The sequence below is a fragment of the Nelumbo nucifera genome, chromosome 1 (assembly GCF_055504915.1).
Source record: "Nelumbo nucifera cultivar China Antique chromosome 1, China Antique-T2T, whole genome shotgun sequence".
NCBI classification, from domain to species: domain Eukaryota; kingdom Viridiplantae; phylum Streptophyta; class Magnoliopsida; order Proteales; family Nelumbonaceae; genus Nelumbo; species Nelumbo nucifera.
In genome coordinates, this window is record NC_142649.1 from 90,967,508 (window position 1) to 90,981,203 (window position 13,696).

General features: G+C 39.8%; 1 protein-coding gene across 1 annotated transcript in view; it reads left to right on the forward strand.

The window, feature by feature from the left end:
* LOC104586244 (exocyst complex component SEC5A-like) overlaps window positions 1-13,696 on the forward strand; it is a 146,501-nt gene that overhangs the window by 115,448 nt on the left and 17,357 nt on the right. The window contains exons 16-18 of the mRNA XM_010243412.3: window positions 2,037-2,127; window positions 3,466-3,543; window positions 3,659-3,715. Coding sequence (XP_010241714.1) covers window positions 2,037-2,127; window positions 3,466-3,543; window positions 3,659-3,715 — 226 coding nt within the window. The remainder of the gene's footprint in view (window positions 1-2,036; window positions 2,128-3,465; window positions 3,544-3,658; window positions 3,716-13,696) is intronic.

Here is a 13,696-nt window from a genome sequence, read left to right on the forward strand (position 1 = left end):
TTGTCAAGAGGAGAGATTCCTTAGTGGCCCTTCTGATTGTCTATGTTGATGACATTGTAGTTACTGGTAACGACACCCAGGAAGTTGTTCATCTCAAAAGTTTTCTTAACACTGAGTTTGAAATTAAAGACTTGGGGAAACTCAAATATTTCTTGGGGATTGAAGTTGCCAGATCTAAGGATGGTCTCTTCATTTCTCAACGGAAGTATGTTCTTGATCTTCTTGCAGATACTAGTAAACTGGGTGCCCGACCTGCTTCTACTCCTATAGACTTAAATCATAAGCTATCAGTTACTGAGGGTGAACCTTTGCCTAATAAGGGAGTGTTCCAGAGACTGGTTGGGAAGTTATTATTACCTTTGTATGACTCGGTTAGATATTTCATATGCAGTTAGTGTAATTAGCCAGTTTATGCATTCTCCTAGAGATACACATTTAGCAATTGTTGAGTGGGTTCTGTGCTACCTAAAAGGGACTCCAGGGAAAAGTATCTTGTTTGCTAAGCATGGACACATGAAGCTGGAAGCATACACTGATGCTGACTGGGCCGGATGTATTGATGATAGCAGGTCCACTTCAGGTTATTATGCTATGATAGCAGGGAACATTGTATCATGGAGGAGTAAGAAACAATCTGTAGTGGCAAGATCCTCAGTTGAAGTGGAGAACAGGGCAATGGCACATGGAGTTTTTGAACTTTTGTGGTTGAGATCACTTTTAGAAGAACTGGGTATAGACTTTGAGAAGCCAATGATGTTATATTGTGACAACCAAGCTGCTATCAACATTGCACATAATCTTGTTCAACATGACAGAACTAAGCACATTGAAGTTGACAGGAATTTTATACGAGAGAGAGTTGCCTCAGGAAAAGTCTGCCTACCATTTGTTGCTTCTGGAGAATAGTTGGTTGATGTTTTGATAAAAGGTGTTCCTAAAGGAAAGCTGGTTCACTATATAAGCAAGCTGGGCATGATTGTTATCTGTGCTCAGCTTGAGGGGGAGTGTAGAGAGACTGGGCAAATGGGCCCTAGTCCTTTAGTGTCATTCTTATTAGTTCCTTCTTGTTATGTTTTCTTATTGGGCTTTCTTTCTTTATGGGCCTTTAGCTTCTGTTTTTGTTTTTTAAGTTTATTGCTGATGTGGACGCCTACTTAAGGGCCTCCTTGTAAACTATGTAACTTAAGTAAGTTTGATAAAAAGATTAGAGTAGGGGAAAGAGGAGATTATCGAACTCCTCCTTTCTTTCTCCTTTCTTCTCCATTTTTCTTTCTTCTTCTTGCTGTCTTCCTCTTCTTCCTTCCTTCTTTCTGCTCTAATCTAAATATTTCTGCTAATAAAGTATCTGCTAGCCCGTTTGCCTTCCTTCTAATCCACCTGAAATCAGCATTTATATCTTTTACTAATCTTTCAACTTCCCTGAAAATATGTTCAAGAGTCCATGGAATATGTCTGTTACATTTTGCCCAAGAAATAACTACTTTTGAAACCCCTACCACTTACATTTTGCCCAATAACTTTTCCTTCACTGAGTTTGTAATGCAAATTGGCCCTGAACATAGAGCCACCAATTTTACTTTCCAAGTTCCTGATTGTTCCACCTATTCTTGCCAATCCCAAGTTGCCTGAAGAGATGCCATCAAAGTTCAATTTTACTTTGTTAGCCTCTTACAGTTTCCACTCTACTCTTAGTTTTTCCTTTTCTCTAGATGACTGCTATTTCCTACCATGGCCTTAGATGTCACCTTGACTACAAAAAGGAACCTCTGGAAAGTGTCCATAAGCAACCAGTTCAGGGATTAGCGAAGACAGCAATGGCAAGACCGGGTCCCCAGCGCAGATATTTCTAACAAAACAATAATACGCTGTTATGAACTCTTATGTAGAGGGATGTCAGTGCAGATTCCTAGCACAAACTATTAACCTCTCTGACATTGTGCATTTATCTGTAAAGTTCACTTCAAAATCCAGTTAGTTTTAGCATCTTATCTGCTGGAAGATTTATGCATTCTCATCTTCAGTCTTTGGTACTGCAGAGAAAAAGATGAAGACAGTGATGTACGAGATTTAGCAATGTGTTTTTCCACACTTGAAGAGAAGGTCCTGGGACAGTATACTTCCGTAAAGGTATTTTTTTTTTCAATTGATTGGAGAAATCCCTGTTTGAGTTTTCTCTTTTTTCCATTTTATTTATTGTTTTATTGGTGGAATCATTTGGTTATGATAACTAGAGCTTGTGGTCAGGGAAACAGTTATTACTGTATCTATGGTTGTGTACAATACCTTGGGATGCTCTTGGTTTAATGACCTTTTCAAGATTTAAAATTTCAACTGAGTTGCAATAAATTCTACTGCTCATTTGCGTTTTGGTATGCCACTAGAAATCCACTTTGCAGTGATACAACTATTATAAAAACGAAGTCAAAGGGGGAAAATACCTCACAATGTGAAATCTCATGGGCTGGAGGTAGGTGCATTGTTCAATCTGAACTGGGTAAAAACATATCTGCTTATTAGATTATGTGACACTGTGCAAGCTGTTTCCAGGGCGTGCAACTTTCTTCATTTCATCTTGTTCTCTAAAAATCCTACTGCAATATTATTACAGGTTTGATTTGGAACATATATTTGGGTTGACATTTAGCGTTTTTTGGATGATGAAAATAGCATTCTATACATTCCACTGAACTAATTTTTAACTGTCCTTAAACTGGTTCAGTGAGCAAAGCATCCTAGGTGCTCATAAATTCAGTTACTTTGGCCTCAGCAACTTTGAATTGTCCATGCACTAGCATTTTATTAATATGCTTTGATCAACATTGTGTTTGGGTGTTGAATATACAGAAGTAGAAGGGGATTCAAGGTGGTAACAGGATGGTTGATAAATTACAAGAATCTCTTTGGGTGTACAGAAATGAAATTAAAAGGATTAAATGGATAATAGCTTTTATGACAGTGAAGGTGTAATAGGTTCAGAGATCAGCTAATTATGTAGCTCATACATTAGCTAAGAAAGGGGTTCCAAGAAATCATCTGTTCTGGGCAAAGTTGTAACATAAACTTGGGGAAAAGGCCAAGGGTTCCATAAAACCAGAATGTAAATTTGTAGAAAAAGTTTATCTTTTAATGAAATTACTGTTATTTATCAAAAAAAAATCTTTGTTTCTGGCTGTTGGGGGACAGTGCTAGGATTGAATTCACAGCCTTGTAATTTTGGTTAAGTTGACCAAATTTATCTACATATAGCTACTCTTTTTTCCATTTGAGGAAAAAAATATTGGGAAATTTTCCTTCAACGTGAATCAATAAAAAAATAATCATCACTTCTGGTGCTTTTTTTTTGTATATTTGTATGTTAGAAATTATCCATGCAGTCAAGAATCCAAAAGATAATGCTTTATTATCTCTTGTGATCAAATAATTTTCATGAATTTTTTGTGCTGCTTTCAATGTGTCTTTCATCAGGAAAATTTGATCAGAACTGCTGCAGTAAACTATCTATTGGATGCTGGAGTTCAATGGAGTGGAGCACCTGCTGTCAAAGTAAAGAATTAGTAGAAGCCTCAATAGTTGGTTTTTTTATCTCTTTCTCTATCCGAAGCCCTGGTTTGGGGCACCTCTTGGTTGACGAGTCTCATGGAATTGTGATATATTTCAGGGTGTGCGAGATGCAGCTGTTGAGTTACTGCACACTCTTGTAACTGTGCATGCAGAGGTACTCACTGCACATTCTTTTGTTTTCCCATAGCCTCATACAGTAATAACTTGATAACTTGGTTTCTCTTGTATGTATGCTCTTAATGTTTATGGTTTTTAGATGAACAGTTAAGCAACAAGCTTTTGTTATTGCAATCTGTTAATAAAGTCTTAGTCAAGGGAGGAGAAGAGAAGAGAAGAGAAGAGAGAAGATAGAAGTTTGTTGGAAAACGTGGGGTTACTGGTGCAGATCTATATTTGGTAGTCGTGTAAAAATAGATTTGTATATATTCCTAGGATTGTGGAAGGATTGATTTAGAAGGTTTTTCTTTCTATTTCTTTCTTTCTATTCTTGTACTTTCTATTTTCTTTTCTTTCTATTTTTCTACTTGCTATTTTCTTTTCTTTCTATTTTTCTACTTTCTATTTTCTTTTCTTTCTATTTTTTCCTTCTTTCTATTTATTGCAACAGCTTACTGTATAAATAGGCCGATTGGCAATAGAATGAAATACATCAGTATTCTACCATTCCAAAACATGGTATCAGAGCTCTAGGTTTGTCAACCTTGAGATTTTTTTCGGCCTTCATTGCCAGTTTTTTGTGTTTTTCTCTTCTGGCCTTCAGTGATCTGTAACCAGAAGTGTTCCTTTATTCTCCTTTATTCCTGCCAGTTCTTCCCTCCTTTATCCTCCTTTCCTGCTGACCTTATTTTTTCCTCCATTAACAATGTCCGACATGACTGCAACAAGTGCTCCCGTCCAAACCGATGAAGGAGCAACAAATTCTCATCCTCACACTGGTGATTTGCAGAATATTCAAACAACATATAGAGTGAATGGCCAGAACTACTTGAAGTGGTCACAACTAGTGCGTACCTATTTGAAGGGAAAAGGAAAAATTAGTCACCTTCTTGGAACAGGGCCAAAGTTGGGCGAGCCAAATTTTTATGCTTGGGACGAAGATGACTCTATGATTATGTCATGGTTGTGGAGTTCAATGACACCCGAGATCAGTGATGCTTGTACGTTTCTTCCCTCTGCAAAGGCTATTTGGGATGCTGTCTGACAAACCTATTCCAAAGCCCATGACGCTGCTCGTGTCTATGAGGTCAAAGTGAAGACAGTGGCGGCCAAACAAGGGAGCAGAAGTGTTACAGAGTATGCAAATCTGCTGCAAAATTTATGGCATGAGCTTGATCATTATCGGGTTCTTGAGACAAAGTGCCCTGATGAAGTTGTGATCTTGAAGAATTTTATTGAAAGAGATAGGGTGTATGATTTTTTGGTCGAACTGAATGCTGAATTTGATCAGGTCCGAATACAAATTCTTGGCAAAGAATAAGTGCCTCCATTGAATGAAGTCATAGCCCTTGTCAGAGCTGAGGAAAGCCGTCGTGGAATCATGCTTGAGCCTAAAGATCCCGAAGGCTCAGCCATGGTGGCAAGGGGAGGAAGTTACAGTGGTCCAAAGGGTGAGAACAATAACAACTTGGCTCGTGACACAACTACCCGTGACTCTAACGATAACCTCTGGTGCACCTATTGCAAGAAGCCCAGACACACAAAAGATCGATGCTGGAAACTTCATGGGAAACCTCCCACATCCAACAAGGAATGGGGAAATCGAGGAGTTTCAAAAGGAGTTCAACAGGCCCATAATGTCTCCACAACCCCGCAGCAAGAACACTCAAATCAGGGACCATTTAATGATGAAGAAATTGAAAGGCTAAGGAGCTTCCTGAAATCCTTGAAACCAGGAAGTGGTTCTACCTCTCTTGCTCTCTCAGGCGAGTCTTTATCTCTAGGATTACATGCCTCGGCTAGTGTTTTTCCATGGATTCTTGATTCTTGAGCTACTGACCACATGACACCCTCTTCACTACATTTTCTCACCTATACGCCTTGTCCTAGTAATAGAAAAATTTTTGTTGCTGATGGTTCTTTCACCACAGTGGCAGGCATTGAGAATATTCAAATTACTCCATCCCTATTGCTTAAAAATGTGCTTCATGTTCCTAAGTTATCCACTAGCCTTATCTCTATACATAAACTCACCCAGGATGTGAACTACAATGTTGTGTTCTTTCCTTCTTACTGTGTATTTCAGGACCAGGTTTTGGGGAAGAAGATTGGACTTGCTAAGGAAAGGGATGGACTCTACTACCTTGAAGCAACCAGCAAACCATCTCACACTGTTATGCATGTCACACACGAGTCATTCTTATCTACCTCCAGTAAAAACAATGTTGTTTTCTTTCCTTCATTTCCTGTTTTAAAAACAATGCTTCCTTCCTTGTTTAAAGGAATTGATGTTGAAACCTTTCATTGTGATGTTTGTGAACTTGCTAAGCACAAAAGGGTTTCTTTCCCAATCAGCAATAAAAGATCTTCAACTCCTTTTTATTTGATTCATTCGGATATATGGGACCCTTCTCAAATTCCCAACATTACTGGTTCTAGATGGTTTGTCACCTTTATTGACGATTGCACTAGGGTCACATGGATCTTTCTTCTTAAGTCTAAATCTGATGTGGGTACCATTCTTCCCAACTTTCATAACATGGTCCAAACTCAGTTTGGTGTGAGAATTAAAAGGTTTCAATCTGATAATGCTACAGATTATTTTAATCAGAATTTGTCCCCATTTTTCTAGAAAGAAGGCATTGTGCATGAATCCTCCTATGTTAACACTCCCCAATAGAATGGGATAGTTGAAAGGAAAAATGGCCATCTTTTGCAAACCACCCGAGCCTCTCTTTCAAAACTGGGTGCCAAAACAACATTGGGGGGAAGTTGTCCTTACTGCTGCATACACCATAAATAGACTACCATCTAAAGTTCTTGACAACCGAAGCCCAATACAAGTCCTTTCTCAATTCTACCCTGATATTCGAACCTCAAATAATCTCACACCAAGAATTTTTGGCTGCACTGCCTTTGTTCATGTCCATAATAAGGGAAAATTGGAATCACGAGCAATCGGGTGTGTCTTCTTGGGATATTCCCCAACCCAGAAAGGTTATAAATGTTATCATCCAGCCACCAGAAAATTCTACACCTCCATCGATGTCACATTTGAGGAGGGACAATCCTTTTTCACTCAACCTTATCTTTAGGGGGAGCCCTCATTAATGGAAGATAAGGCCTCGGGTCTACTCTCCTTAGATGTATTACCCTCCTCACAGTCATCCAATCGTCAAGAATCACATCCCTCTGAGTCACAATCCTTTGAGCCCCACATACCCGAGTCTCAACAAGAGTCAAACAACCCGACCATTGAACCAAATTCAGACACTGTTAACCCCACCAATGATGTGCATGATGATGTGAGATATATGTAGGTTTACTCTAGGAGAAGAAATCCAGATCCTCAACTTGTGCAAGACCAAGATTCAACTCCTAATCCTGGAACTAAGGGATATGCAGAACCTGAACCTGCACCTTCACAATCTGAGTATGACCTACCTATTGCACTGAGAAAAGGAACCAGAGAATGTACCAAACGCCCATTGTACCCTTTAGCCAAATCTGTGTCGTTCCAAAGATTCTCTAAATCCCATAAAAGTTTTCTAGCCAGCCTTAACACCATTCCAATTCCTAATACTCTAGCCGAGGCACTTTCTAATAAGGAGTGGAGAAAATCCATGAGAGTGGAAATGGAGGCACTAGAAAAGAACAACAAATGGGAAGTTGTGGATCTACCAAGAAACAAGAAGATTGTAGGTTGTAAATGGGTGTTCACAATTAAGTACAAATCTGATGGGTCGTTAGAAAGGTACAAAGCACGACTGGTAGCCAAGGGATATACACAGACTTATGGGGTAGATTATCAGGAAACTTTTGCCCCAATAGCTAAAATGAATACAGTAAGGGTGTTGTTGTCTTTGGCTGCTAACTATAATTGGGATTTGCAACAGTTTGATGTAAAGAATGCATTTCTCCATGGTGATCTAGAAGAGGAGATATACATGGACATTCCACCGGGTTTTGGAGAAGTCATTAAGGGGAACAAAGTTTGTAGGTTGAAGAAAGCACTATACAGCCTCAAACAATCTCCAAGAGCATGGTTTGGAAGGTTCACAAAGGTGATGCTTAGTACAGGTTACAAGCAAAGTCAAGGTGACCAAACATTGTTTATCAAACACAGCCTCAGGGGGAGTTACTGCACTATTAGTCTATGTCGACGATATAATCGTTACTGGGAATGATAAAAAGGAGAAGGAAGCATTGAAAAACTGCTTTTCCAGAGAATTTGAGACAAAAGACTTGGGGAGACTAAAGTATTTTCTCGGAATTGAAGTTGCACATTCTAAACAAGGCATCTTTATCTCTCAACAAAAGTATGTTGTTGATCTTTTGAGAGAAACAGGAAATATGGCATGTAAACCAGCTTCCACGCCTATAGATCCCAATCATAAACTTGGAGAAGCTAGCGAGAATGCAAGTGTAGACAAGGAGATGTTCCAAAGACTGGTTGGAAAACTCATTTATCTTGCACATACACAGCCAGATATTGCATACGCTGTAAGTGTAATAATTCAGTTTATGCATAATCCTAAAGAAGTTCATCTGCAGGCTGCTTATCGAATTCTGCACTATTTGAAAGCCAATCCAGGAAAAGGAATTTTATTTAGAAGAAATGGGGGACTGGCTCTTGAAGCATATACAGATGTCAATTATGCAGGATCTCCAGTAGATAGACGGTCCACTTCCGGTTACTGTACCTTCTTGGGAGGAAACGTAGTCACTTGGAGGAGTAAGAAGCAAAATGTAGTGGCTCGGTCAAGTGCAGAGGCAGAATTCAGGGCTATGGCACAAGGAGTGTGTGAATTACTCTGGTTGAAGATAATTTTAGAAGACCTGAAGATTCCACGAGAAGAGCCTATGAAACTATATTGTGATAACAAGTCAGCCATCAATATTGCTCACAATCCTGTTCAACATGACAGGACGAAGCACATCGAAATTGACCAACACTTTATAAAAGAGAAACTGGACAGCAAGTTGATTTGCACTCCCTATGTGTCTACAAAAGGACAATTGGCCGATGTACTTACTAAAGGGCTCAATAGTACAGACTTTCGAAGAATAATAGCCAAGCTGGGAATGGAGGATCTCTATTCACCAGTTTGAGGGGGAGTGTTGGAAAACGTGGGGTTACTGGTGCAGATCTATATTTGGTAGTTGTGTAAAAATAGAATTGTATATATTCCTAGGATTGTGGAAGGATTGATTTAGAAAGTTTTTCTTTCTATTTCTTTCTTTCTATTCTTGTACTCTCTATTTTCTTTTCTTTCTATTTTTCTACTTTCTATTTTCTTTTCTTTCTATTTTTTTCTTCTTTCTATTTATTGCAGCAGCTTACTGTATAAATAGGCCGATTGGCAATAAAATGAAATACATCAGTATTCTACCATTCCAAAACAAAGTTAAACATAGAGAAAGAAATCTCATGTGTAAGTGGTAGTGCCCATTGTACCCTATTATATTGTTAAATAAAAATATTTACAGGGTAGTCCTTGAAGTAAAAGAAATTACAAGAAATCCCCTGCATCATTGACACATTTCAGAAACACTTCTAACAACACTCTCCCTCGAGTTGGGTTATAAATATCATGCATACCCAACTTGTTACATAGCTTTTCATGACAGAGGGTAGACACACCTTTTGTAAAAACATCAGCCACTTGCTCTTTTGATTCAACAAATAGTATACATATTTCACCCCTTTTAACCTTCTCACGAATACAGTGCTTGTCAACTTCAATGTGCTTTGTCCGCTCATGGGGAACTGGATTATGAGCAATAATAATGGCTAACTTGTCACAATATAAAGACATTGGATCTGAATTCCGCATGCCCAACTTTGTAAGAAAATTCTTTAACCACAAAAGTTCAGCCAATCCCTGAGACATGGCCCTATACTTGGCTTCTGCCTTGACTTTGCTACTACAGTCTACTTCTTACTCTTCTAAGTAACCAGATTGCCCCCAACAAATGTGCAATAACTAGTGGTGGACCTTCTATCATCAACAAAACCAGCCCAGTCAGCATTACTATAATCCTCCACTCTAGCATGACCTTGTTTGGTGAAGAGAAAGCCTCTATCAAGGTGTCTCTTCAGAGAATGCAAAACCCTCTCTTCAGCCTTATAGTGAGGCTTTTTAGGTGAGTGCATATACTAACTTAATACACTCACTATAAATGCTATGTTTGGCCGAGTCATGAATAGATACAGTAGCCTCTCAATGAGTCCTTGATAGTTGATACTGTTGAAGATCTAAAAGAGTTTCACCCTCACAATTTCCAAGTTTTTGATTAAGATCCATAAGGTTCACTTTTGGTTTACTCCCCAATTTTCCAATCTCTCAATAAAACAAGAATATGCTTCCTTTGAGAAATAAAGATTCCCTTATTAGATCGAACAACTTCCACACCAAGGAAGTACTTGAGAGGGCCAAGATCCTTCACCTCAAATTGTGAAGCTAGAAATTCTTTCAACCTTTGAATCTCTTCTTCCCAATTTTCGATAATCACAATGTCATCCGCATACACAATCCAAATGGGAACAAGATCTTCCCTTCTTTTTACAAACAATGTGTGGTCAACTTGACATTTGCACAAATCCAACTTGTTGAATTACCTTGTTGAACCTTTCAAACCATGCTCTAGGGGATTGTTTGAACCCATATAATGATTTTTTTAAACAACAAAGTGACAAACTTTCTCCTCACTAACTTGAAGCTGAAATCTAGGGGGTTAAACCATATATACCTCCTCTTCAAGATCAACATTCAGAAAAGCATTCTTCACATCTTGCTAATGAAGGGGCCATGATAAATTTACAACTAAAGATAAAAGAACTCAAATTAAGTTCAGCTTGGCCATTAGTGCAAGGGTTTCATTATAATCCACACTATACATCTGAGAAAACCCTTTAGCTACTAACCTTGCCTTATACCTTTCTATATAATCATTTGTCTGATGCTTTACGATGAACATCCATTTACAACCAATTGACTTCTTTCCCTTTTGAATGTTAACAAGATCTTGTGCATGTTGACAGATGTATTGTATGTACTGTACACAGGTTTAGTGCCTGCAGGGTTTTTTTTGTAATTTTTGTAGACCTCTTGTGTTGTACGGCCACTATAGTATAAATACAAATGCTTCACTCGCATGAAGCAGTTCTTTTGAGGCCTTAAGTCTGCAGCCTCTTCTCTTCTCCTTCTTCTTCTTCCTTCCTTTCTTCTTCTTCTTTTTTTGCTCAACATGGTATTAGAGTGGAACCGACCAGGCCTGGAAAACAACCAGCTGAGGTCTCTCTCCACTGCTGCGTAGAAGCTATAGTCCCGATGCTCGAAGACAAGGAAGAGGAAGCATTCTCTAGTGCTGCGGTTAGTCTCCACTGCCGAGTAGGGTTCTGCTACAAGAAAGCTGATTGTTCAACTTCCTAGCGCAGAAAAGGGTTCTACTACAAGTTTTTTCTTCTTTATCCTCCAGCCCAGGTGTTGGTGACTGGAGTTGCTCGGCTAAGAAGACTGTAGAAAACCATCCCAAATGTACGAAAAAGGGTTCTGGCCTGCAGAGAAGATTGAGTCCATGAGTGTACTGCCTATTCACAGTTCAGGTGACCTAGGTACTGAACTGAAGTTTCCCTGTTTATGGTTCTCTTCTTGCACTATTTCGATGGACTATTAATGTCCTAAAATCTGAGTAGGGACTGCTTGGCTGTTTTTTTCCCCTCCTCCGATTGTGTGTTGCTCTATTCAGCTCTCTAAGGGACTGTTGATGAACCCTAAACCCTAAGTGACTGTTCGGCCGCCCTGGAAAGTGGATATCAGCCAATTAGGTGTGGTGAACCACCACTTGTATTGCTGTTCTTACTGAGAGAGCTTCATGAAAGTTGTAAAACTGTAGGTCATTCAGACCTGGTTACACTGCAAGTGCAGTGTTCGTATATTGTTCTGTGGATTCCTACAAAGTGTAGGTCATACAAACTAGTACTGCAGCTGCAGTGTTTGTGCTTGGTTCTCTGTGAAACCGAAAATCAGCAAGTGCCTAGTTGTGGACTGTAGCAGCTCTGTAAGGCAGTGTGCCTTTGGCTTTTTGTACTTCTAAACCTAGAATCATGAATAGTGAAGATTCAACTACATCCGGAATCTCCACAGTGCTGAATGGAATGAGTGGGAGCAGTGACCTATCCTTCCCTATGGCTGTTGTTCCTCTTGATGGGTTAAATTACCTAGAGTGGTCAAGAGGGATCAAGTTATACATAACTGCAAGGGGAAAAATAGGCTACATAAATGGAAGAATCAAAGAACCGCCTTCTAGAAATGCAGAACATGATAGATGGGATCAGGAGAATAGTATGGTTATGGCATGGCTTTTGATCTCCATGCAACCGCAAATAAGGAAGAACTTCATGTGGGCAAAACTGCAAATGAGATCTGGGAACAGGCAAAGCCAAGATTTATCAATTGCAAGCAGCCTCATCTACTTGTCAACAGGGGGAGAGAAGTTTATCAGTTTATTACTCTGACTTGACCACTGTTTGGAAGGAGTTGGACCATTACCAGAATATTGATTGGAAGTGTGATGAAGATGCAAAATTGTATAAGAAACTTGTCTCACAGCAAAGAGTGTTTGGCTTTTTACATGGTCTCAATCCTATCTATGAATCCATCAGAGTACAAATTCTAAGTTCTAAGGATCTTCCTTCAATCCAGGAGGTCTATGCTCTTGTTCAGTCTGAAGAGAGCAGGAGAAACTTGATGAACAGCACCGGAGGGGATGCAATTGTGTTGGCGGCAAAGGGGCGTACCTCTACTAGTGGTGGACCTTCTTCCAAGAGAGGGGATCTCCAGAAGAAAGCAGAAGATAAGGAAAAATTGTGATGCACTAATTGTCAGAAGCCCCGACACACCAAAGATACTTGTTGGGATCTCCATGGAAAACCAAAGTGGGCTTAGGATCTACCTAAGAAGCAAGGCTCAGATGTAATTAGAAGGCCCGGGCAACAAGGTACCAAGAAACACCACATGGCCAACATGGTTACTTGGGAGAATCAGCCCTCTCGTTGGTTAGAGTACAAAGCCCCACATTAGCTTCTCTTTCCTAAGGCCCCTCTTCTTTCTATCCCTCCTCCTGTTTTTGGTTGTCGGTGCTTTGTCCAAAACCTATCTCCCACCCGAGGGAAATTGGACTCTCGTGCTATCCCGTGCATATTTCTTGGCTAATCATTCTCTCAGAAAGGGTATCGTTGCTTTGATCCTGTTTCTCGAAGATTCTGTGTCTCCATGGATGTTACCTTCTTTGAAGATGAGCCCTTCTTTCCTGTTTCTCCTCAGGGGGAATGTAGACATGAGGAGAAACTGGTTCAACTTCCTCCTCTTCCTAATCCTTCTCCTCCTTCCCCTTCTCCTTCTGATCCTCCACCTTTCCGTGTTTTTTCTTGTCGTCGTAAAGGCCAACCAGGTTCAAGAGCTGTGGAGAATCCAGAAGCTGTACCTCAAGTGCCATCAAATTCCTCGGGGGAAGATCATATTGACTCAGGTAACTTGACTCCCAATGATGGTCCTGACCTCCCTCCCTGTTGCTAATGATCTTGACCTTCCTATTGCCCACAGGAAAGGTGTTAGGTTGTGCACCACTAAACACCCCATTTCCAACTTTGTTTCCTATGAGAACATCTCACCTTCATTTCGTGCCTTCCTTACCTCCATTGACAGTATCTTTATTCCCAAGAATGTGGCAGAAGCTCTCTCAGTACCAGAATGGACAAATGCCATGAAGGAAGAAATTGATGCTCTTCACAAGAATGGCACGTGGGAACTTGTTGATCTCCCTAAGGGAAAGGATCCAATTGGATGTAAATGGGTGTTCACTGTTAAGCATGGGACTGATGGAACCGTGGAGAGGTATAAAGCTCGTTTAGTGGCAAAGGGTTTTACTCAAGTATATGGAGTTGATTATACAGAAACCTTTTCCCTTGTTGCCA